At 34.5% G+C, this 25,104-nt stretch overlaps 4 protein-coding genes across 8 annotated transcripts in view; 2 read left to right on the top strand and 2 right to left on the bottom strand.

Annotated features, from left to right (window-relative positions):
• The window catches only part of LOC145962741 (uncharacterized), a 40,633-nt gene extending 34,243 nt beyond the window's left edge, over positions 1-6,390 (top strand). For all 4 annotated transcript variants that reach the window (XM_083084040.1, XM_083084039.1, XM_083084038.1 and 1 more), the window contains 2 exons: positions 75-3,243; positions 4,872-6,390. In XM_083084040.1, coding sequence (XP_082940166.1) covers positions 75-299 — 225 coding nt within the window. In that variant the 3' untranslated portion in view covers positions 300-3,243; positions 4,872-6,390. The remainder of the gene's footprint in view (positions 1-74; positions 3,244-4,871) is intronic.
• Positions 56-12,955, bottom strand: LOC145962748 (LHFPL tetraspan subfamily member 2a protein-like). 2 transcript variants are annotated; one of them, XM_083084057.1, is made up of 5 exons: positions 8,279-8,382; positions 5,348-5,534; positions 4,883-5,155; positions 3,141-3,254; positions 56-2,861 (listed from the first exon to the last, which is right to left on the bottom strand). In XM_083084057.1, the coding sequence occupies exons 2-5, from the start codon at positions 5,475-5,477 to the stop codon at positions 2,719-2,721; spliced, it is 660 nt and encodes a 219-aa protein (XP_082940183.1). In that variant the 5' UTR covers positions 5,478-5,534; positions 8,279-8,382; the 3' UTR covers positions 56-2,718. The 2 variants fall into 2 exon arrangements, with proteins under 2 accessions (XP_082940183.1, XP_082940182.1); XM_083084056.1 differs by lacking the exon at positions 8,279-8,382 and adding an exon at positions 12,724-12,955 and having other exon boundaries at positions 57-2,861.
• A 2,002-nt stretch (positions 12,956-14,957) lies between these two features.
• LOC145963370 (uncharacterized) lies at positions 14,958-20,149 on the top strand. The gene is given in 17 exon segments (XM_083085221.1): positions 14,958-15,023; positions 15,157-15,227; positions 15,302-15,445; positions 15,511-15,690; positions 15,792-15,869; positions 15,951-16,017; positions 16,084-16,186; positions 16,248-16,321; positions 16,403-16,520; positions 16,604-16,713; positions 16,801-16,974; positions 17,055-17,201; positions 17,203-17,308; positions 17,311-17,438; positions 18,262-18,450; positions 19,065-19,214; positions 19,729-20,149. Coding segments are annotated over 17 exon segments (2,073 nt in total). The 3' UTR covers positions 19,897-20,149.
• Positions 20,150-20,618: 469 nt separating this feature from the next.
• On the bottom strand, positions 20,619-24,507 carry LOC145963369 (protein CDV3 homolog). Its single transcript, XM_083085220.1, has 3 exons — positions 23,990-24,507; positions 22,973-23,382; positions 20,619-22,557 (listed from the first exon to the last, which is right to left on the bottom strand). Exons 1-3 carry the CDS (start codon positions 24,164-24,166, stop codon positions 22,419-22,421), a joined length of 726 nt encoding a protein of 241 aa, XP_082941346.1. The 5' UTR covers positions 24,167-24,507; the 3' UTR covers positions 20,619-22,418.
• Positions 24,508-25,104: the final 597 nt, after the last annotated feature.

Raw genomic sequence — 25,104 nt, 5'->3', positions numbered from 1 at the left:
AAAAATTAAACAATTATTATAATACTTTAATATTCCGTCTATTACGACTATTGTATCATTAATACTTTATACAGGTCGTGGTGGATAAGAAAGCTGCATCAGCCTCGCAACAGAACGGTAAACGACGAGTCATACCGGTCCACAAAGCGAAGCCGACCGCGAACAGCGAGGCGAATAAAAAGGCGCGCGAGGCGAGAGAGCAGGCGCGACGACAAATGATCGAAGAGCGAAGACGAGCAATGCGTTCCAATGCGCAGAACACCGATAATTCCGTCGAGATCTTCGCTCCTGAAACGTAACGATGAATCGTTGCACATTGAATCAGAATTTAAACGAGCGATACAATCGATCGCGTCGCGCCTCCTAGGGGATATTAATATGTCTGACTCGAATATAGAGAGATAAGGAGAAGGAAGAAGAAAAGAAAAGAGAAAGAGAGAATAAATTTGTACGAGAAGGTAACATCAATTCAGCAATCAGCTTCAACAAAAGTCAAACCTGCTTGTTATAATTATTCATATTCAAGATATTATCTTTCGCGCGCGCGCGATTCGGATGCGGATTATATGCATATGAGAAAGGAGAAAGTATTAAGCAGATAGATTGTGTAATATATGTTGAAGTTGCAGAAATTTTTAGTATTATCCATGAGAAAGAGGGTATAAATACATGCAAGATAACACAAAGAATAGGAGTTTACGTTTCATAAAAATTTATCATTTTTCATCGAGCTTTGACGTGTTACATATTATCCCAAGCATTTTAACGCAATAACGCGGCACGATAACGGTACGTCGCCTCTTGATAAAAATATTTTGTAAATGCGAAACGTGAAATATTTACTATAACACTTTACTTGTAGAACTGTTTTTCTACATTACGTATCGCAGCGAGGGGGGGGGGGCGAACATTATTAACTTATATTTATAAAAGGTAGTAAATTGTTGTGTGTGTGGGCGTTTAAACTGGCGATTAAAGAAGAAACATACACACACAGTTCTCACCAATGGGAGTCAGTCGCTTTTTGAAAGTCTAGAAACTGTCTAGGTTAAGGAGAGGAAGAGAATGGAGAAAAATGATAAAAGCATTGTTTTCTGATTTTCTTGGCTAAACTGAATTACGATAATTTACAACTTTCCTTAACTTAGACAGGTTTATTATATAGCTGATGTATGTAAATAGAATATTCACATTTGCACAAGGCCGACTCTATGCCGAGTGTTTGCCTAATATAATTTTTATCAGATATCAATAAAGTTCTCTCGTTGAATGAAATGTCATCAATAGCAGGTAAAAACAAAAAGATTCCTACTATTCTTATTATTCTTATTATCATTGTCTCACAGTGCGATTAATATTAAATATTTTTTATTATACTTCATTCTAATTATAATTATATGCAATTATATCTCCTCGTGTCTCCTGCACGAAACGTGGACGTAAAAATTGATCCCGCTCTCTTCTCAGTAATTTTCTGCGCAATATTGTTTTTCCAAGTTTCGCGCGCGAGACTCTAATACGCTGGCAGGCTGACATTTGTAAAATGTTCGTATTTAATAAATTGTCGAATATTGCACATAAATTCGAATGTTTGTGAGAGAGAGGGAGAGCGAGATACATTAGATGTATGGCAGATGCGTTAATAATATTATTGCAGTGCGTCATACACGGATAATCCGACTGTGATCGACAAACGCGTCACTTGATGTCCGTGATCCGCCGAATTTGACATTCCCCTGCGATAAGAGCGTCTCTCTCATCACATCACGTCAATCTCTATTTGCATAGTTATACGATTGTAGCGTTACTGCGATCAATGGTCAGCGGTTTTAAGCGGCAAGTCATCAACCAAATAACACTCATACTTTAAGTAATTGCATCGCGCGTTGTTACACACGAGTTGTATAATTTCGCGATTTCGTTATTTGCTCCCGTTATATTTTCCTATCATTGTCAATTATATTCTTTTTCGAAAATTCTGTATAAATTTGCTCATGTACATTATTAATTGTTGATTCCCTTGGTGCCTTCATTATTTATACATGTGTATATAATCGATTGACATACAAGCCGATAATTTTTTATGTACATGTATCTATTTAAATTATATGTTCGATCGAATTTCAAATAATCTGTTGAAAATAATAATGAAACAAATAAATTCCATTATTTATCAATCAAACTTGTTGGTAGAACATGAAGAACATGAAAAATTAATTAAGTAGATGCGTGTGTGTGTGTGTGTGTGTGTCTGTGCGTGTGAGTGTGTGTGCTTATAAGATAAATCATACTGTTAAATATATTATCTCTCATTACGATAATACATTTATTCTCTTTACATCAAGTAAACAAGACGGAACATTTGTGATAAAATGGCTTACTTTATAAAATATAAAATAGGAATTCTCTGCAAAAACATTGCAGACATCTATATAAATTGCGGCAGTAATTGTGGGAAGACTGTAAGTACATACATTTAATATTCTATCATATCATATTCTGTAAATATTCATCCTTTCTAGTCTCGCACGATTAATTATTCTGATTGTATAATTCCGTTCGCAAAAAAAAGCTATCCTTGTTCTGTTATGCAGTGAACACAACGAGGTGGATATTTTTTTAAAAGAATATATTTTTCTCCAAGAATTTCTTTTCGACGCTTTATATCGAGAACATCCATTGGCGAGATTGGACCTCTTGCTGATTTTATTTGCGCGTTCAGGCTAAGCATATTAGAGTTTTTCCTTCGTTCATTTTGTCCTGGACCTTGTCGCTGGCCGTCGACTTCTCCGCCTGTCCGCTAAAAGCGGCGCAGACAAAAGTGAGAGCGACGCCGATCGCTGCGCTATAAAAAGCCCAACCTAAAGAAATTATTTTTTTAGAATCTTCCAAAATTAATGTGATTAAGATTAAATTAATTTGATTTAAGATTAAATTAATTTGATTTAATTTACTTTGAGAGCAGGGATCTACATATATATATTTGATTTTTTTTCGAATAGGGCACTACATCTATGCATCATAATTATTTCAAGAGAAATTGAAAATATTTTAAAAAGAATAATAAAAATCCGAATTCAAAATTGGACTTGCATTTTTTTAAATTTTTAATAATAAATATATCGGTGTTTTAGATTTACCAAGACTGCAGTTAGCAAGATAGAAAGCGTCAGCTTCAGAACCACAGATCCTCTGCACCCTCTCGGCACCCCAACCGGCGGGGTATAAGATCATCCCGAAAAGGTACAATATTCCTGTGAAAATAAAAAAATATGCACTAAACTAGAGCGCGCGCGATACACTAATTTATTTATTTATTTTACAAGCACGCGTTATAAGGATACATTTTCCGATTATCTGATTTGTTAGACTTGTTGGCAAAGTAAACATCGTTTTTTAAAATTTGCGTTAATATTCGTTGATTATTCCGGACACAATCTTTCGTTACAATGGAAATTGCGCAACTCATGCTCGAGATGCCATTGTTAGGCTAAAGGCACGTGGATTAGTATTAAAGCGCACGTGGAATAGTCAGCTGTACAAAGATCATTGCCTTTTAAAAATTTGCATTACTCTTATTGTCAGCAATGTTGAGAAAAGACTGGCGATTTTTATACATATTGAATGAAAGAAACGTGAAATAATGCGTCTTGAAAAAAAGGAAGAAAAATTAAATTACAAATTTTGTTTAGAAATTATCAATATTTTAAACGTACAAGAAATTTTCTGATCCCATTGTATACAGAGTGTTCGGAAATTCAACCGACAAATTTTCAGAGATTGTCGGGGGCACCATAAAAATCATTTTTTGCAAATGAACCTGGAGTCGGAAACGTATCATTACATCGCTACGACATACGGAGTGTTCGAAAGAGTCGGGACCTCGAAATATCACAAAAAATAGAAGTTTTACAAAAAATTGTTTCAAACAAAAGTTGTAGGGTATAAAAAGGTCTATTTACTGACGCCATGTGTTTGATCTTGGATGGCGTCGCCAAGGTTACGACAAGGCCACCTTGAATTTTTGAAATGGAATCCTCCACTTTTTATTGCATATTCTTGTAGCCCTTCTCGAGACCTTTTCAAAGCACTAATTTTACCAACTTCAAGTAAGCCGTTTCGAAGTTATTGGAGTTATAAAGTTTTTCCTGATGAGTCGACGACTGTAGCTATCGTATTATTATCCGCAAATAAAGGTAGAAGTGGTAAATGATGGTGGATCTACTTTTATAACTGACCGATGCGTATGATATTTTGGGCCATTTTTTATTACAGACATTCGAGCAAATAAAAACCTTTATTTTTTTGTAGACTTGAGTTTGTACTCCAAACAGTACTGTTGTGCACTGTTGTTAAAGCACGTATCTGATTGAAATCATCATCTAGAAAATAAAGTATTTTATTTCTGATTTCTGATATTATTTCTTTCTGACCAAATGCGACATGGAGCGATACTCTTGGAACGAGTATGCTGACATGATTGCTGTTTATGGAGATAAGTATGGAGTAAATAGACCTTTTTACACCCTACAACTTTTGTTTGAAACAATTTTTTGTAAAACTTCTATTTTTTGTGATATTTCGAGGTCCCGACTCTTTCGAACACTCCGTATGCCGTAGCGATGTAATGACACGTTTCCGACCCCAGGTTCATTTGCAAAAAATGATTCTTATGATGCCCCCGACAATCTCTAAAAATTTGTCGATTGAATTTCCGAACACCCTGTATAAAAAAATAATACATAAAACTTTTTCTCATATAAGATACCTAAGATATCGCTCATCATTTATAAGATTATTTCGCTTTTCGTCGAGCTAAGAAGCTTAATGTCAGAGCTTCATCATCTCATCATATCAATCCTCTCTCGAAGGACAACATTACCGGCAACGGCCTGTGCCACTCCCGCCAGATTGAAGATGCTCTTACGGCCAATGCTCTGTACGCAGCATCCGAGTAGAGCAGCCATCACGGTCACCGACATCGCAGCCAGGCCCGCGGACAAGAAAAACAGGGAAGCCTTCCAGCATCCCGGAAAGACGTTGGAATCCGTCGCGAAACCGTCCACGTTAAAATTAGCGCAATGCATCTTGCCGAATAATCTCGTGCAACGATTAAAAATCCCGACTGTCGGTGTATATAGTTCCGTGCCATTTTCTGAAATTTTCAAACAAGCAAATGAACGGTCGAGCGTAGGTGTATCTTACGATAACCCACGTCGTTAATATTAAATGGGGAGATACTTCATTTGTGATGAATTATTATTGTTGCTTTATATATAAATATGCAACGGGAATTCCGATATTGCATCCACGCACGCGGATATCTAGTTGGGAAGAAGATATTTACTCGTATCCTTAATCGTCGGTGGTCCCACGAGCCATCTGGGAGTGATGAGGCCCGATAAAACCGCCATCAATGCTGCCAGAGACAAGAGCGTCCATAGCAGACTGCGTCCAGTAACTATCACATAACACATGCTGCCGATCGGTTGTTCCTTCGCTTTATGCCATCACATTCTTAAATTGCTCGATCGCTGAAAAATAATATGTATTAAATTTCTTACAACTTGCACTAGAAAATTTTCTTAAAAATTGCATTAGAAAATGTTAGATTTATAATTATCGATACAATTGACAAGCAAGGATTGATAAGAAAATTTCTTGATAATTCTTTTGCAATTAATGCAAACACGTTTCTGCTCTCGAGTGAGATTGAGAGATTTTTAATGAGCGAGTTCGGGGATTTGGTCGGGCTGGCAGTAGAATAAATGCCTTTCACATGTATTTCGAGGAAACGCGCGTTGGTGTTATTCGAGGTTCTCTTTGCTCGAGCATGAATATTAAAAGAGAGGTCGCAAAACCGAAACGTAGAATACACAAATCTCGGGTTACGGCATAACGACTAACACAGTTCTAACTCTTTATTCGGTGATTTCATGGAAATCGTGAAAGGGCACGGGATCTCCCTCGCCGGGCATTGAAATCAATCGATCCGTGGATCTGACGCGGCATTCGTTTGAGTGGAATCTTTGAACGAACACTAAGACATTTCATCGGTGATTGACTCTGGAACCAGATGCTTGTGCTTCCTTTCCGAAGATAGTAGTCTTTCTTTCTGGAAATATCTCGCGTGTAATCTTTATGGCTAAAATTATGTAAATTAAAATCACGTTTTTAATTTAGAATTTTAATTAAATCTAAAAATTTATCGATCTTAAAATTTTTTCTCAATATATGCAAGGCCTGTGAAGAAGAATTTTAAAAAAAGAAACAAAAATTTCTTGATAATTTTATCATAATGGATGAAACATCATCAAGTATTTTAAGTCACTTATGATGATAAATTTTTATGAAAAGAGAAATGATACATTAAAAGTGGAGTAATCCAAAGTGCTTCATCTTATCTTTCAGTCTGGAATAGCTTCGGTCTATTCGACGTGTTTGTGAGGGCGGCGCCTTTTCACTTTTACACTATACGTGCTGCTTGAGACTGCTCTCTCAAGATTCTTAGTGCTCTTCAAACCCGCAAACTTAATCGCCCTCGTCCTCTTACCGCCAATTGAAGAGCATCACTTTGATCTTACCGGCGAATCAATAAGATGCGCATCTCAAAAAAAATATTTTAATAACTCGATTGTACGTTTTTTCAATATTTGGAACAATACATAATAGATACATAATCTTCAGATTTGAAATACATTTTCGAATTTGGAGATCTGTCTCGAAAAATAATATAAAATAATTTATTTAAGATTTTTTTTTAATTTTTGTGAAAGTTAAATAAGTAGATTAAGTAAATTTTATAGGATATTATAGCAGTATCATTGTATAAGATTAGAGAAATTTATCGCACTTATCACTTTTACTTTCGTCACTTCTTGCCTGTGACTCGCAACCACTTCAGAAAATGTGTTTACTTAGGATCACACCCTAATCGCTGTTTATATTTACGCTCTCTTGAATACAATAATGAAATCCTTCTGACAAGAGACGACGTTGACTTATTATGAGAGTCTTGAGAAAATGTTTTTTCTTAGCTAGATTTGTTTTTTATAATTTATTTCTCTTTCGTGTTTGATGATCGCGAATTTATTTTATGATAAATTATTCAAATAACAATGCGAGAAATGCCGGCAATTTTCTGCTTTCTCAGATGCTTGATCATTAATTAAGAATAATTAATCGTGATGGCTGCCCCATTTGTGTGGCCATCGCGTCGCCAAGAGAGAAGATTATCGCTTCCACTTAAAAGATTTTTTGTCACATTTAGCTCTTTGTTTCGACAGCCTTCGATGGTCTGTTCTTGCGCATGATCGGGAATTAATGAGCCATAGTTAAATTGACAATCTATGGATTCGATAAGATTCGAACGGACGAAGAGATAAATCCGGCATTGGACACGTGGGCAGACTGCGCGAATAAATGGGCAGCTGCGCGTTTTTTCCCTTTCATTTTAATTGCCGGCTTCATATATTGTTATGTAGCTCTGCCACGCCTTCTCATAATACGATATACCCCATGCACGGATCCCTTTCTCCGAGAACGCGAGAGCTACCGTCGTGAATTAGTACTTAAATTTGTATCGAAATCTCGACAGCATAGAAGAGCGCTGCTCATTATTATTTTCTTTCTAACTCATTATTATTTTAATTGTCATTATTTGTTGTATACTTTTCAACAACGAGATGAGTGCGTTGCTGCGCGCGCTTTAGTTAAATATTTTTTTGTTTGCAAGGAGAAAGAGAAGACAGATTTATTATCGCGGCGAAATCGAGCGCAGACGCTGGACTTAGACTTACAAGGAAATTATTAGTATTCTCCGCTGACTTATGGTTTTTCGACCATGAGTTACCGGACAGAGGACCCATTGGCGGATGACTAATAGTCGGAGCGTCTGTGCGACTGGAAAGGAGGAGGGAGGATATTGCATTCCGCGAAGATGCGTGAGTTAAATGAGAAATTCAGATGCCACCCACACACAGATGCGGTCACAATAGGATTAAATATATTATATAATCCTTTGTGAATGGGCTCAAATATACTTGACAAAATCGAATGATTTTTCACATTCAAGACAGAATTTTAATCTGTCGTTAAATTGTAAGGATATTAAACGACATGGAAGAAAGTATTTTATTCAAATTTTAAAAGAAAAATATTATCCCTGCGAGAGAAGACTAAAAAAATCTCTCGATTATTACGACGCGGATCGTCTGAATTATTTTGAAAGCCTTTGCCCGCAGCATCTCAAAACAAGACGTATATATACTCTCCTTACATAATCTCGCGAGTGTAATGCCATATGCGAGGCAGCTGTTAGACAGGTGCTTCCTTGCATCTCGCATCTCTTGTTTTCATTCTCCCTCTTCTCGCCCTTTTTGGGATCCAGTCTGCAAGAAGAGAGAGAAAGAAAAAGAAAGAGAAATTCATTTTCTCTTCTCCTCTTTAGCTTCACCACATCTCGTTTAGTCCATCGATTTTAGTGATTTATCGCGATTCCTGCTTTGTTTTCAAACAATCGATTGGTTCTGAAGCTGTACTGAATATATGATTGAGAGATTCGTGATTATCAGAAAATTTGGCGAGAATGTAATCAATATTGCACTGAATAATACATTATATAATATTTAAAACAAGTCAAATATGTCAGCTGATTATATTATTTGGCATTTAAAGAAATGTTCAAGTAAAGTACAGCAGGAAATTAAATATCCAGTTACATTGTAAATTAATTATTATTTATCTGGACATAATAATAAATAATCTTATAAAGCTATATTATTATATCAATCTTAAAAATTAAGGACATATTTTATTCCAATATAAAAATAAAGAAAATACATGCAATGTCTACAAAAAATCGAAGAAATTTTTATTTTGATAGATATGATTGACAGCTATCGCAACTTAATCAACAGAAAATGTATCTCACGTAAAGAGTTACTTCCGATTGTAAGTTCGATGAAACGTTATTTATGAGCGAACCAGCGTGATAAGAGCGAGTCTTCTATGGTTCTAACATAACGACGGGTTAATTAAGGAATGACGACAACGAGCTAACGGTGCTTTCACGTTGAAGACCCGGCAATTAAGATAACTGTCGTTGATCGGTTTTAAATCTCGCGTACGCGTTCGTTGTGACGTCTGTGTTTAATTATCGATAATTTCAATTATGTATATATGTTATGTTTGTAAATATATATATATATATATATATATATATATATATATATATATATATATAAAAGTTGTAACGTGTCATGTATAAAAAAAATATTATTATATAAAATATTATCAGAAGAAATATACGCCAAATCGAGGTAGGATATTTCTCCGAAAGATCTTGTATACGTTATGTTAATTTTAAATTATGATTGGCATAATGTTATTTAGATTGGATACGCGCTGAAAATGATTCGTCAAGTCTATTATCGGATCCGGCGCGAATTCGCGATGACACTTTGCGCACTCCCGGATAAATATAAACGTCATTAACGAGTTTATCTCCAGCCTCTGGAAGTTGCACATTTGCTGCCCGCATTTCCATGCATATTTCTGAACGCGCGGACTAATCGCCGAAGGCGGCCACAAGACCAGCACGATTAGATTCTATTCGTTTTAGCTGTTTCCTTTTGCGCTCTGTGTGTTTAAAATAAAATAGATATATGTTCAGATTCTCTCTCTGGAGAGAGCGAACAAGCGATTCTACGAACGCGGTTAATCATCGTGTTGCTCGAAATCGAGATTATTTCCGCGCTCTTGATGTTTATGCAATCTTATTTCGATGCATTTAAAGTGTTACTAATTTTGCAGCCACTCAAGCAAGAGATAAATCTTATCAAAAATTTGTAGCAATAAAATCATATATTTTTTTCATAAAGTTAACGAATTTTTAAGATTTAACTCATTATATTCTTTTAGTAAGAGAAACCGGTTTCTCGCGGTAAATTGCCGTGACTTCGCAGCTACTCCTCCTGTTAAATTCTCGTGTTTACGTACGGAAGGGCGTGTTAATGCGAAACTTCTCGATGCGATTTGTTTATCATTTTTGGCGAGCATCGCTGCCGGTTAAACATTAACATTCCCTAACGTTGCCGGGAGCATACACGCATGCACGCACGCACGCACGCACGCACTTACGCGGTTTTATTTATGCGTGCACACGCGCGAGTGCTCAGCCAATTTATATTTATGATGTATCAGGCCTCGATGACACAGCGACTGGCTATGCTGGTCTCGAACCGGCCGAGAGAAGGCCAGGAAGAAAGGAAAAGATAGGAGCAATAGACACAGAAGAGCGGCTGACAAGAGTAGGAGGAGAGAAACAAGGAAGAGGAGAGAGGCGAGAGAAAACACCCACGGAATGTAAAACGGTCTGACCGCTTGTCCTTTTGTGGGTTACTACACTTCCGTTCAACTTGATTGCGAGAGAGTGAAAAATTCGCGACGAACGATACCAGATAGAATTGTTTAATATTAAGAGGGTGTAAAAATTTCGCGAAGTCAAATTTTCCATAAATTACAAGACTGTTCTTTCAAAAGAAAAAGATTTTCCTCCTTCGATCGAAAAAAGCCACCATCACACAATCATTATTGTAGGATTAAAATCCTTTTCTCTTCGCATCTGTTTTAAATTCTGTCGTCTTCTTTTAGAAAAAGATTATTCTTCAGACTTTTCCTTTTTCTTTTCTTTATTGGAATGTTTTAATTTTCCACTTGAGAAGGAATAACCGATTCGACTGACAGTCGTTATTGTATTCTTCAATTCAGACTTCTATTTGCTCTTAAGCTACCACGTGTTCGGCCTACTCGTGCATTTACGTGCAATGACACGCGACGCATTTTAATTGCTGTTCACAGATTATTCGTCTTAAATAATGCACGTCCGTACGTGACATTACTCCTTGAAAAAAGAATTCTCCAAAGACAGAATAGCGGATTTCCTGATAAAGCGGACGCGACATCCGTGAGAATCTATTCCGCGATTTTAATTCGCAATATAAAGAGAGTAAAAATAATTTTTTGTTATTTGTAGAATTTATATTCACATATTTTATTTATAGAATTTGAATGAATTAAGGCTTTCAACGATTGTTTAGTTTTTGGAGATTGAGAAGTAGGATCTTATAACTTCCATCTATCTCTTTGAGCTTGTTACATTCTTCTTAATTTTTCTTTTTACATTCCATCCCATCTAAGTCTTTCTGATGTCTCTTTTCGATTGACTTTCTCAAAACTCTTTTTCCAAAGTTCTTTCTTCGTCCCGTGTTTCGTCCATCCAACTCTGACCCACTTGAAAGCCAAAAAGAAAGGGCCCGGAAGGTCCCACATAGAAAGCGCGGGGAACCCCTTTTGTTCATCGAATCGTTCTCCAGACACGAGTCGCCCGCATTCCTTACACAGAGAAAAAAAAGCAAGCAAGCCTCCTTCCGTATGGAGAAAAAGAGGAATAAAGTGAATTTACAAGTGAACGCGCCTGTAACAAGCGGTCGACCAGCTGCACCGAGTGCATCACCAACATCTGGAGAAACACGATTTGATCTCGAAAGATATCTCTGTGTTTTTGCTCTTTATCATATGCGGTGCAAAAAAATGCGATCGTGGAGACATGGATAGAGTTGCATGATTAAAGTTCGTGCTAAAAAATTGCCGAGTTTGAAAATTTAAGATAAATTCTCTCGCGATTAATAATTCTCTCTCTTCTTTCTTTTTCATGTGTATGCTCTTTACTGTGAATGAAATAAAATATTTTATATCAATTTAATTTCTCTTTTATACAATTTCGGACTCGTATTCATTCTGAATGACTGTGCATAGTTTTCACGTTCTAGATTATACGTAAATAATACGTTCTAGATTAAACGTAAATAAAGAGTGCACGAATGCAGCGACATTTGAAACATTTCATGCCTATCTCATTTCACTGACAGACAAGAAAGATCAAACTGCTTATCACACGTACAACTTGCCAAACTCTAAATCGTAATCAAGACTATCAATTAATTCCCACTTGCATATTATTTTTTCATCATTCATCGAATATATCTTTGAAATAAATGAAAATACGCTTTAAAAAATGTCTTTGAAAATAACGAAAAAAAGAATCTGTTAATGAATATTCACGAAACAAACTTCTGAAAGTGACACAATGGTTTAATTGACGAGCGTGTCGTTTATATTATGTCGTAATTTGTACCAATTTAGCAATTTTGCATCGCGTAAAATTACTGCGAACATATAGCGAGCTATCTCTTCGTGTTCAGGATCAAAATGACCCTAAAAGAAATTCGAAATCATGTGGATGCATAATTCATAGTATCCATGTGCGATTACGGCGCGCCCTTACATCGTGATGTAAACACTCGTAAATTAATGCAATCGACGAGGGATGCACTCGTGGATGCAAAGAAGCGTGGAACACTCTCTAGAAAAAATTTAACGCGACGTAAATTTTTTGCATTATCGTCGAAATATTCGTAATAATAATTTCTTTCAGAAAAAAATTAACGAAATCATTAGTATTTACTTTGCTCCAATATTACTAATATTATTAATTAATTTGAGAGAAGAAGGAGAGAAAGAGAGACAGAAGAATTTGCGTATAAAATAATTACTAAAGATAAATTCTTCCGTTGAAAATTGCGAAACACTGATTAGAAATTAAATTAGAAAATTTTATTACAGCTAAAAAATTGCGATAAAGATTATAATAATGCAATTTACATTTTGTTGCTCCTCTTCCGCTTTTAATCCAGCAACATTTCCCAGTAAAACCGATGCCTCATCTTTTGATAAGTGATGTTTTAATTTTAATACTCAGGATCGATTTGGAAGCCACTACTTTGACAAAACGCGCACAATTTATCACCGATCGTGTCTAATCTCGGTATAGAAACGCGAATCATCTACCTCACGTGCGGCTCGTTGGACGCGCGAAGCACGACTGAAGAACGCGCGTTGTTCGATGGAGGAGCGCTATAACGAGATGCAAACTTGTCAGACCGCCGTGTAGCAAGAGAATTTTATTCGGACAATTTTATTTGAATGATAAATTACGAATGAAAAGACTAATAAATGTTTATTACGTAAGTTTTCGGTCGAAGAATATCTCAAAATTAATATAAGAGTAGAGATTTTTTAGAGAAATATATCCTACATTATTCTAACAATTATTATTGTATATTTAATCGCTATTCGAATTATTTGTAATCATTTTATATAACAATACATGGCTCTTTCATTTAATTAGATAATACATCAATAATAAAAATGTAAACAAAAGTATTAATAAAAATGTAAATATATTAAAATAATGGATTGATTGTGGACCGACACAAAATAATTTTATATACAATAGTGAGACTTGTATAGTAAATAATATGAATCTCTATTTTTCAAAGAAATATATAATTTTCTCTCTTCAATTGAGTATTCTTGCCGCGCTATCGATTTAACGCAACTGTTCACTTCTCGTACGATGTGTCATCGATCGAGCCTGGGGCTTTCGCGGTCGTTTGCGCCGTTAGGATCAACACAAATCATTTCGGTAATCGTCCCTGTAGCCCCGTAATTACAGACTTTAATCCCTCGAAAGCCCCACGGCTGACCTTTATCGCCATTCGATGCTCTCTCTGCCTCCTATTACACCATACAGCACACCCGCACAAAGGTTCGCTTGATATACCTTTCCAAGGCTTTTCCCCACTTCCCCAGTTATGTGTCCCTAGTCATGGTCCTGGGGGTTAGTCACCCTTATATTTTTTAGGCATCACATTACATCCTGTCCACAGCGGGGATGCCCGACGAAGGCGCCAGATCTATGAATTTACATGTGGAAAAAATCGATTCGATTCGATGACACTGTACGAATGCAAACAAATAAGAATGCATGAAGAATATTGAGAATTTAAGATTTTTATAACAAGTATAACACACACAATAATTCGAAACTTGATCATTTTAGCAGCTAATGAGATCCGATAATATCTGATGGTTTTAAGATACTTTATATATATATATATATATATATATATATATATATATATATATATATATATATATGTGTGTGTGTATATAGAAATATATAAAGGAGGCAAGCACGCTAATATAATCGATATGCTAAGTTTAATACTTAAATATTTGTTATTATATTGCTATAAGAGAGAGTGGCGATGGCGATAATGATGATTGATTAACAGTCATGACACTCAAATTTAAAGATAATAGTTGCCCTTAATCATATACAAAATTATTTCTAATTATATTTAGAGATAATAGTTGCTCATAATTATATATAAAATTATTTTTAATTATATATGATATATATTATATACATATATATTTTTTAGATCATATATTACATACTAAAAGGAACTATATATCGCACGCGTTTTCTAATGTTCTAAATTAAAAAAGTGAATTGTCTGCTGCATATTTTTATTGTCATTTGTTTCTGTCTAAATTGCAATAAAACTAGCAAAAGGTTAAAGTTAGATAAAAAATAATTGACATATATATAGAAAAAATACGCCTATCCATGAGAGATAAAACACCTTTGACAAATAGTTAATATATTTTAGATTAGAATATTATTCAGAGGAGAAAGCAACATATGAAAGTATTTTTAAAATTATTAAGATAGAGTGATATATAGATTTTCATCAATATCATTTCTTATGACAGATCAGAAATAATGCTTCAAGAAAATTTTATTACCGAGTTTTTAAGACATTGCGAGGAATACGAAGAGCCGTTGCCTAGTTTTCTAGTAAATTTTTTTAAATATGCTATCATATTGACTTGCATATTATTAATTTTGTAATATTATATTTTTTTGCAGATAAGGAATGGTATAGAATATACGAAGTTTGAGCCAGAAAAGTAAATATTTTAATTTTTATTAAAACTTTTTCTATGTCTTTAAATTCATGGTTTATTTAGAGTCAAATTGGAGGAAGATGGTCCGATCTTTTACATTTCCTTCGAGAATCCTAAAATAATGGAGAACATACAGAAACTGGAATGCAAAGATAAGAATGACAAAGATATATCGTGAAGAAATATATATGTATATTAACATGTTTAGTTATCATTTAGTTGATATTAACATTTATATGTTTACGACTCACGTAACATCTTTTTTGTATTACACGACAGGAAGTGTCGATTTGCATCCTGGACGCATTGAATACTACGTTGCAGAAATATAACACTATTACAGTGCTCAAGTAACAGAAATTTTAAAATGAGTCGTGTGTAATTTAATGTTTATATGTAATACATAATAATTACATTCTCTCAGATTGCCAAATTGTCAAATAAATGCTTACGGCATCTTACAAATAGCGCAAATGTTGACGGAAATTGAATGCCTGACTGATTTAAATCTAGACAACAATCCGAATGTGCAAGAGAATTATTTTTTGCTTTGCACACCGGCTAGAAAGTACGTCATACAATCGCATATATATATGTATGATTGCGATGAACAGTTAATTTGATGTTTTTTAGTTTACATTATTTATCGTTGAAAATGTGTAAGTTGTCCGATAAAGGTATACAAAAAATCATGGATGAATTAAAGTACCGGGATTCGCCGAACGATCCAAAATTAATTGCTCTTAATGTAGCGGATAACGATATTACAGATGTCGGCGCCAAGTATATCGCAGCGATGCTTCGAACTAATCGGTAATAATTGATTATTATAGTTTTAATTCAAAAGATGTTAATCTATATTTTCTCCAAGGCAAAAGCATTTAGTAAAACATAATGTTTTCCAATATTTGTAGATCTTTACAAAGCATGGTCTTAACCGGAAACAAGATACGAGATGATGGGGCCTTGCTGATAATCCAGGAACTTTGCATGTATTTTTAATAATAAAAGTGATAAAAGCGATTATAAATTAGATACTTTCGATTAAACTGCTATCTTTAATAATGCGATAGGTCCACTTTGACCCACGAAGAAGTCGTCGATCTTCGACGTCGCAGATTTCTCGAGTTGGAGAGCAAGGTTGATAGATTATCTCTCGTCATAGTGTTACTTTGCTCAGTCGTAAATGAAAGATTATAATTATAGCTGGATAACGGAACTACTCAAGAAACTTGTGTCACAACGCAATGGAAGAGAAGTAAAACACACACATGGCAGCGTCAGAATTTAAATCAGAATTCTAAGAAAAGTACGTTTGACATGTTCCAAGTTGCTTAAAAATCCATTTCATAATAATTTTCAAAATGCAGTGAATCGTCGTGACAGCTCGTCAAAGATGAAGACACAAATGAATTCTTCGTCGATATCAGATAATTCCGTTCAAGTATTTTTTTTTAGCATTTGATTTATTAATCAGAAATTATTAGAAATAAGAATAAGAATATAAAATATAATTTTTATACAGATATCTGAAAAATTCTCAGATAGCAATATTAGTCATCCATTTACAAGAGAAACTATGGCAATGAAAGGTTCCATGATGACGAGTGGAAATTTGGAATTGCAACATTTGAGTCTAAGTTGTACGCTTTTGTTATCTTAACATCAAATTTTCGATGAATTGCAATACATATTTATGGCTAAAAATCATATGTTTTGCGGCTAGTCAACTGTTTGACGGATAAGACATTGAAGAAACTGATATCGTGTCTGTATTATCAGAATTACGTGTTATTAAATGATTACAGTAGGGGATTATTATATGTATTTTTAGAGGTAATCTATATTTATTATTTATTAAAAAATTTCGATATATATAAAAAAATTTTCGATGTTTGACCAGATCATTTTTTCTATAATTAGGGTAATGATATCTCAAAGAATGAAGATTGGACAACGTTACAGGAGCTTTTACGTTGCAGACGACAAGAGAATCAAATAATTCCAGATGAGGATTTTAAGGATCTTGTACCTGTAGAGAGTGAAACCTTGCGGAGCAGAATCAGTGTATAATCATTATTCCTTTTAATTATTTTTGTACACTTGTGAAATATTCTTTTGATGCAAATTTGTGCAAAATTATTGTGATAATATAATGAAAACTGCCTATTTCACAGAACAGAAAATATTTTATCGTATTTATATTAATTTTTCTATATGTATATTATATTAATTTTTCTATTTTTTCCATAGAATCTTCATATTTAAATTTTAAAGTCATTTTGGATACATTGTCGTGCGAGATGGTGTGACCAGCGATAGTGCAATTGTTTGAAAATTTTATTGGACGAAAATCTTATCTTATCGCCACGCGTGATGCTCTTTCTCTACATCCGATGGACGACGAACTCGAACTGACATTGTCATTTCAATTATTGCACTTTGTGAAGATGTTGCTGCACGTCGCCGCCGTTTCCGTGCTCTTTAACATTGCCATTATAGAATTGGATTCTTTTTATTCTCTTTCATCAGAAAAGACTTTGGATCTGCCGGTTACCAAGGTAATAAGTGAATTATGCGAACGCTTTCTATTCATAAAATATGTATAAATAATAGTAACACGTGACAAATTTTCTTGTGAAAAATTATGTTTCGCATTATTTATATTGTAATCGATTTAATAATTGAAAATTAATAATTTTTTGCGCTTGCTCGATTAAATTATTACAATCTCAGTATATTTTTTCGTTTATCATTTTCATACTCATTTGTGAAATTTGCACGTATGAATATAAATTAAAGATGATGATAAGAATAAATTTGAAAGATGAGAAATATAATTATAAAATATTATTTTATATATACTTTACGTACACATATTTTTATATATGCTTAAAATATATAAGATATTATTTTATATACTTTGTTCCACACATATTCTCTCTCTCGATTGAATCCTAAATAATCCCGCCAACTGAGACATTACTGACATCTAGTGTTGACATTCCATAATCTTGACAGTTCACACGTGACTGTTTTCGCGTACCGTCAAATTTTTCATCATTCTTTTTTTTATTGAGTTGACATAATTTTGTGCATGTTCCAAACGCGAGTTTAAAGAGAATTTTGACATTTTTTTAATTACATTTTTTCGCGACATTTCAATCTCTTTGAAATGTCATTTTAAAATATACTCGAGCAATTTTTATTCTAGGTTAGAGATATGTGTTTCGTAAGACTTAAATGCTGCATAGATAACGTGCGATAAAAAATAATATTGTTGATTAATATTGTCGATTGCGATGTCACTGATATCGCTTGAAAATCACGTAAAATTTCCGCGACTCATCCGCGATTTCCGACATGTATGAAAACCTGTTCAAGAGTCCGTTGCACCGCGTATTCGTGTACGGCACGTTAAAACGAGGCGAGCCGAATCACAGTCTTATTAAGGATGCCGCGAACGGCTATGCAAAATTTCTGGGCCTTGGCAGGACAACAGTCTTATATCCTCTGATAATCGCTACCAAGTATAATATCCCGTTTCTGCTGAAGAAACCCAACGTGGGCAATGTGAGTTGAGAAATCAATTAAATTCTTACAGTATTAAAATTAAAAATCATAAAGAATTAAAAGTAGAAGAATTGAAAAAATTGTAGAATTTAATTCATATAATTTCTCTCTCAAAATCCATTGGCTTGTTATATTAATGAATGCTTTTAATAAAAGGCTAATACGAGCAACAAATGGATGTATAATTTTACTTAAATATATGTAATATTATTCAAATGGAATATATTTATTAATGAAATGCATTTAACAAAATGCATGTTAAAAAAAAACGAATGTTTTTGCACTAATTAATCTTTTTCTCTTTAATCATGTATAATTTTTGTCAACTGAACATTTTAATTAAATTGATTGAAGAAAAAAAAATATTTTTATATAAATTTCAAAGTATTATTTTATTATCAATATATTTTATTTTATTATATTTAAACAACTAATTATTGCTCGCATAGCTTTTTGAAATTATTTGTAACTAAATCTTGTGTGTATATTTTTCTCACCTCTTTTTATACTTTTATTCTTAGAATTTTAATTTTTTTCTAAGAATTAATCTTTTATTTTTATAATACATATTATTATAATAAAATTGCATGTGTGTTACTGCTTCGGATAAACAGTTTGTGCTTGGAGAGATATATGATGTAGACTCTAAAATGCTGAAAAGACTAGATGAATTAGAGGAACATCCAACGTTTTATGAGCGAACTGAAGAAGAAGTCTTATTGGCTCCAGAAACTGTATTCAAGTCTGGGAAAACTTTTGAAGAGGTATATATAAATTATATATAAATATATAAATAGTATATATATATATATATATAATTTAATAGAGATATGTATAGGCCCCTAAATACTTTTTAAATATGTTATCAATTTGTAATTAATTTTGGAAAATTATTTATTGTAAATTTCTAACTTTATATCAAATTTCTAATTTAATTATATATCTTTGTAATTTTCTATATATCAATAATTAAAATTCTATTAAACTAAAATCATTTAAAATTTAACATATAATTTTATTATCTATTTTGCCCTTGTATTTTTAAAGTTTAGCAAAAATCGCCTTGAAAATATCTTTTTTCGATTGCTTATTAATGAAAAATTATTAAAAAAAGCATTTGATAATTTTGAATGTCTCCTATATAAAATATATATATGTATATATTTAATATGTTATTCCTTATGATTTTTTTTTCAATATTGAATGCGCAAGACATTGATATTTTTCATTATTTAATTTCGTTAATTTTCTCTTCTAATGAATTTATTTCTTTTTCAGGTTGGCGAATTGACAAAAGCCGCGATATACTTTCTGCCAAGATACAGGTCTTCCTTACTGGATAGTCCCATGTACGCGTCTTACAGCAATAACGGAAGTCACGGATTGAAGTATTGTGAGAAGTATGTTCGCGATCCATCCTACGATCATAGAAAGGAGGTGCAATAAATCATTGCCACCGGCTTTTTTTTTTTTTCAGCGATGAGGACGCGTCGAGCCTTAATGATGTTCTTTGAACGGTCTATCTAATGGGCAGAATGACGAATATTTTCTCTTACAATACTACTTAAAATTCTTGCGATTAAATGATCAAAGAAAATAAGAATGTGTAGAAAATATAAGTAATTAATAAAAATAATTTTGTATTGCCGCGCGTGCGTTCCGCATAATCATGATATATTAAAAACTATATTAAAAACTATATTTTAAGAGGAAACATATCTTAATTTCTAGCCCACGAAAAAATAATCTTTATATAACAATATATAACTATATATAATTATATATATAAATGTATATACTTATAATAATAATTTTTTAATAATTAATAATAATAATAATCTTTCTCTTATATATATATATATTTATATATGATTAGATATGATTATATATGTAGATATGAACTATTTTTTTCCAGAAATATATTAGAATTAGAATATTAAAAATAATTTTTACATAATTGCTTTCGATACTTCTTGATTTTATATAATAATCGTTTTATTAATAGTGTGTAATAAACTTTTTTACCAGATCTTTAAATTAAAATTAAATGATACTGAATCTATAATAAATATATATATATATATATATATATATATATATATATATATATATATATATATATATAGGATTTTACAAATGAAGGAGCGGAAGAAAGTGGCAATCAAATATATCTTGATGATTGAGTTTTATTAAATATGCCACGTATGCTCGCACCTCATACTTTCGTGCACTCTCATTTCCTGTCATTCCATCGCTCGCTCTCATGTATAACAGTAGCGATAAAATTATAGTGTGTATTTCAACTATTCTGTAACAAAAGGCAGAGTACTCCGTGGCGATCAAAATTATCTCGAAACTATCCTCGAGAGGCAGCGACGCTGCATCTCCACCACGTGCTCAAGTTAAATATCTTTTCACGCTGTTTTTATTGAAAGCCGATATTTCTTTCGACAGATATTACATTTTCAAAAAAACGATCGACTAAATAAGATGCTCGCGAATATCTAAGCACGCTTAGATTCATTCGCTTCTTTTCATTTCGAAAATTGATTGACCGATGATATACGTTGCGGCAAATTAAAAATGCTCGAAGGCAGTAAATATGAATTATCCTAAGAAATTTATTTATAAATAATCACATTTTATCACGCTATACAAGAATTTATATTATTATCTATCGTTTCCGCGTATGGCATTCCGCGTATCCCGAAAACAACATACATCATCCCACCGTAGGATTCGCCAATAACGTGAGAAACCATCTTCCAAGAAACGGATCCGGCATTTATATATTTGCCGCATTCTTCGTCTCGAGAAAGAAACTCTTAGCTCAATAAAAAGAGAATTATACAATTGTCAACAAAGATGTACACAAGAGTTTCTTTATGTTTAACACAATGTATAATATGTGTGTCTTTCTCCCTCCTATTTTACAACATCATCACGCAATACGTTCACTGGTGTCTTGCACTGTTTTGCCCTGCGCATCTGGTGATTCTCACCCAATTTGCGTTTATGCTATTTCTCATCTTTATGTTTTTGTGCCATTTTAAGCCCAGCCTCGCAAAAAATTCCATTAATTTATATATGTATATAATTTTTTACCTAGAAATTTCTGTTCGTTGACATACATTGCCATTTTGAGCGAAGCAATACTCTCTCAAAAATGGAGAAAGAGAGAGTTCAAAATTTATCTTGCGATTTCTGGAAATTATTTGAAGAATGTTCTTATAGATCAGCTGAAACTAATTGTATGAATTTCGATATCGCGACATTGCTATGCCGATCTCGAAATTTATTGTGTATGTTCGAACGTCAATGCGAATCTGTTCTATCTATATCGACACTATTCAATGAGAAGGCATCGATCGTGGCAGTAAATATGTACGTTAAATTAAAAGTAGCATTATATAAAAAAAGTGCAAATACCGTAAAATACGTAAATACGTAAAATACTTTAATTGAGATTATTTTTCAGCCTACACAATCTTTGCGCATAACAATGACGCGTATACAGTGTTGTTTCAATCTGTCATTTTGAGGATTCGAGCACGTTTCGAGGATTCGAACACATTCTTCCGCACATTCCGACATTTCTCTGGAAGCAGTGTACTACACACTATGCTGATTAGAAAATGAAATATCAAAATCGATTTCCAACCACGTGTCTATACGGTATGAAAATAAGCTTGCGCACACACACGTCCGCAAGGTCCATGAGCGCACGTGCAAATACCTAAGATCGATGATCCGTCGCACGATCACTTTAAAATCGCCGACGAGAACCAAAATTGACATACCCGAGTCTTATAAAGACTCCGGAGTATGTGTACATGCGCACTGTGATATACGCTAGGGATACGTGATCCTAGTCTAGAAAATATATTTTCTCGGCGAGGTTGGGTCACGAAACAGAAAAGAGCGACGATGCAATATTGATGTGATGTATTTTGATTTGATCGGTGTTTTCAGCTTTGATCTTGCGATAGAGCGCCATACTTGTTGCCCAGGGAAAGTTTGGGCACTTGGACTTGAGACTCCGACGTGTTAAATGACCTGCTGCCGCCTCGGTTGCGAACTTCCTCGAACACTCCCTCTTCTCGTCGTCTATAATTAAAAATATACATATATTTAAGTATAATACATTTCCAATCTTTTAATCCTTTATTTAGTGATCTAAATAAAATTCTATTTCATATTTATTTCATTCTTAAAAATAATTATAGATTTAAATTTTATAATTAATAATATATTTTAATTTATTGATACTTATTATTAATATTCAATTATTATATATATTTTTTTTTAGAGACTCGGACATTTTCTTATTGACAAATTAGTACAATTGCCTTAATTTATATTTTATTTAAATGTTTAATTTATGTTTTATTTATTTACAGCAAATTTTTCAATTCTACAGACAAATTAACAAGAGTAATCTCTTCATTATTCATTACTTTCATATCTTTAAAATTGAATTAAGGTTAATGAAATATTATCATTAAATATACTTGTATCTTACTTTCTGCCCCATGGATTGCTGCCATTACTTTGCTGAGGCTTGGAGCTAAGAGTGGGAAAGTATTCTTCGCTATGTATATCAGGTGCGACATTTCTTCCTCGTGGTCGTGGACTAGTAAACGTAGGTTGATTTCTTAAATGTGGAGCTTTGTAACTACTTCCCGTGGATACAGGTGGTGCTGGCGGTGCTACTGTTACTTCTGGAACTACTTCCGGCGGTAGATCTGGTTTCTTCCATGGTCCCGTATGTTTTGTGCCACCCTCGCCAGATTCTCCGTCAGAACTGTTTTCACCAGTGCCCCTCTCGTCATCCGACTCTGCATCCAAACTGTCATTTATCGTCAAGTGTCCAATCTTTAGACCGCTATAATCCTTTTTCTCCTCCTCAAATTCTTTCCATTCGTCCTCATCCTAAAAAAGAAAAAAAGATATACATGTGATACTCCTATTGCATTCATCTTAAATAATTTTTGGACACGTATCTGATTCATAACACACTTTTGAAAGCAAATTAAAAGGAGTAATCGCTAGATTACTTCCATTACTTTTGTATCTTGAAATTGAGTCAAGGTTACTAAAATATTAGAATCGATGAAATTGAATTTAAAATAGCACTATACATAATTATAAAAATATCTTCTTAATCTAGAGTATCATAGCGTATAATACACATTTGTTGCGATTCGTTTTAAATCCAGTGCATTCGCAAAAGAATCACGAAAGTCATATACGAGAAACAGCGCGTCCACGGATGCCGTTCACCGGGGGGTGATCCAGAATACACGTGCTCGGAAACAGCTGGCGCGACGTACGGACCACTTGACACGTTCGGCCTTATTACATAAGGCGCGTTTAAGGGATCGTTTCAAGAACCTCGCGCATCATCGTCGTCGGTCTCGACGCAACCCTACGATGTCCGCGAGAACAAACATGGCAGCACGTCGTGCACAATCACGAACTCGGGAGACTGCATCCTAGGAAAACGCATGAAAGGCTCGTCGCCTCGTCGTCGCCTCACCTCGGTGTGCTGAGACTCCTCGCCCTCGGGATTCGCTGGCTTCTCCTTCGGCTTGGGCTTCTCGATTCGCTTGCCCGTCTCCTCCAGCTTCTTGGCGACCTCGTCGGTCGTGGCGAACTTCTTGCCCTTGGCCTTCTTCCGATCCTTTTTAGCGAAAAAGTCGTCCAAGTCGGCCATGCTGACGCGACAGAGTCCGGGTGACACGAGAACCGAGAGGGGACGATCTAGGACGTGCGACGAGCGCGTGAATTATAGCGCACCGAGAACACGACCGATCACGGACTGATCTGGGTCTTCGCTACGACCGTCCACATGGGCTTGTCTCCACCGGAAGTCGGTAGCGTCAAGCGCGCGAGTCAAGCGCGCGACTAAACGTCCCTGACAGGACGGGATTTCGCGTCGACGACGTTCCTGGTTCGCTCGAAAGCGCTCGGCCGAGGTTGGCCTCGCGACGCCGACGATATTTCACGCCTCCTCGTCGCAACCGGACGCCCGGTCGGCGACGACAAGCGACTCCGAAATCGCGCGGGTCGCCCACCGTCTAGCAGAAGACCAACGTGAAAGGAGCACGCGCGAGCTCATAACCTGAAAGCTACGCGTCACGTTGCACGCGTGACGGACGATCGAGCACGCTTCTCGGCGCGCTCGCGATTTTCCGAGCGGAAAATGACGTCGTATCGATTCGTCGGGAGCACGCGTCCTCGTGGACCGCGCGAAATCGCACGCTAAAGGACGCGCCGCGAGAGGCGTGGAACGAAGAGGTTAATTATTTCTCGATGTCATCGCGAGTGTAATAGATGGCGCTTTAAAATATCGCTTGTCATTTCCGGAATACGAATCGACGAAACGAAGGTACCTCGCCGATATATAAATAGATATAATTCTTCCAAAGAAAATAAGGTATAATGTGGAAGAATATTATTTGCTGCTTATATTCCAGTATATTATATAAAGTGGTGAAATTTTTCTCTGTGATTTTCCTGGGAAAGTAATTTAGTGTACTTCGACATTTACCAATTTTCAAATTTAATATTTCAATTGGAACAGAGAGAAAAAAGATCACAAGTATAGTATAATTTTATATATATATATATATATATATGTGTGTGTACAGA

The sequence above is a fragment of the Camponotus vicinus genome, unplaced genomic scaffold (genome assembly GCF_025532165.1).
Source record: "Camponotus vicinus isolate PSW18456_S1 unplaced genomic scaffold, iyCamVici1.0 SCAF_12, whole genome shotgun sequence".
Taxonomy (NCBI): domain Eukaryota; kingdom Metazoa; phylum Arthropoda; class Insecta; order Hymenoptera; family Formicidae; genus Camponotus; species Camponotus vicinus.
This window is presented reverse-complemented; position numbering and strand designations above follow the sequence as displayed.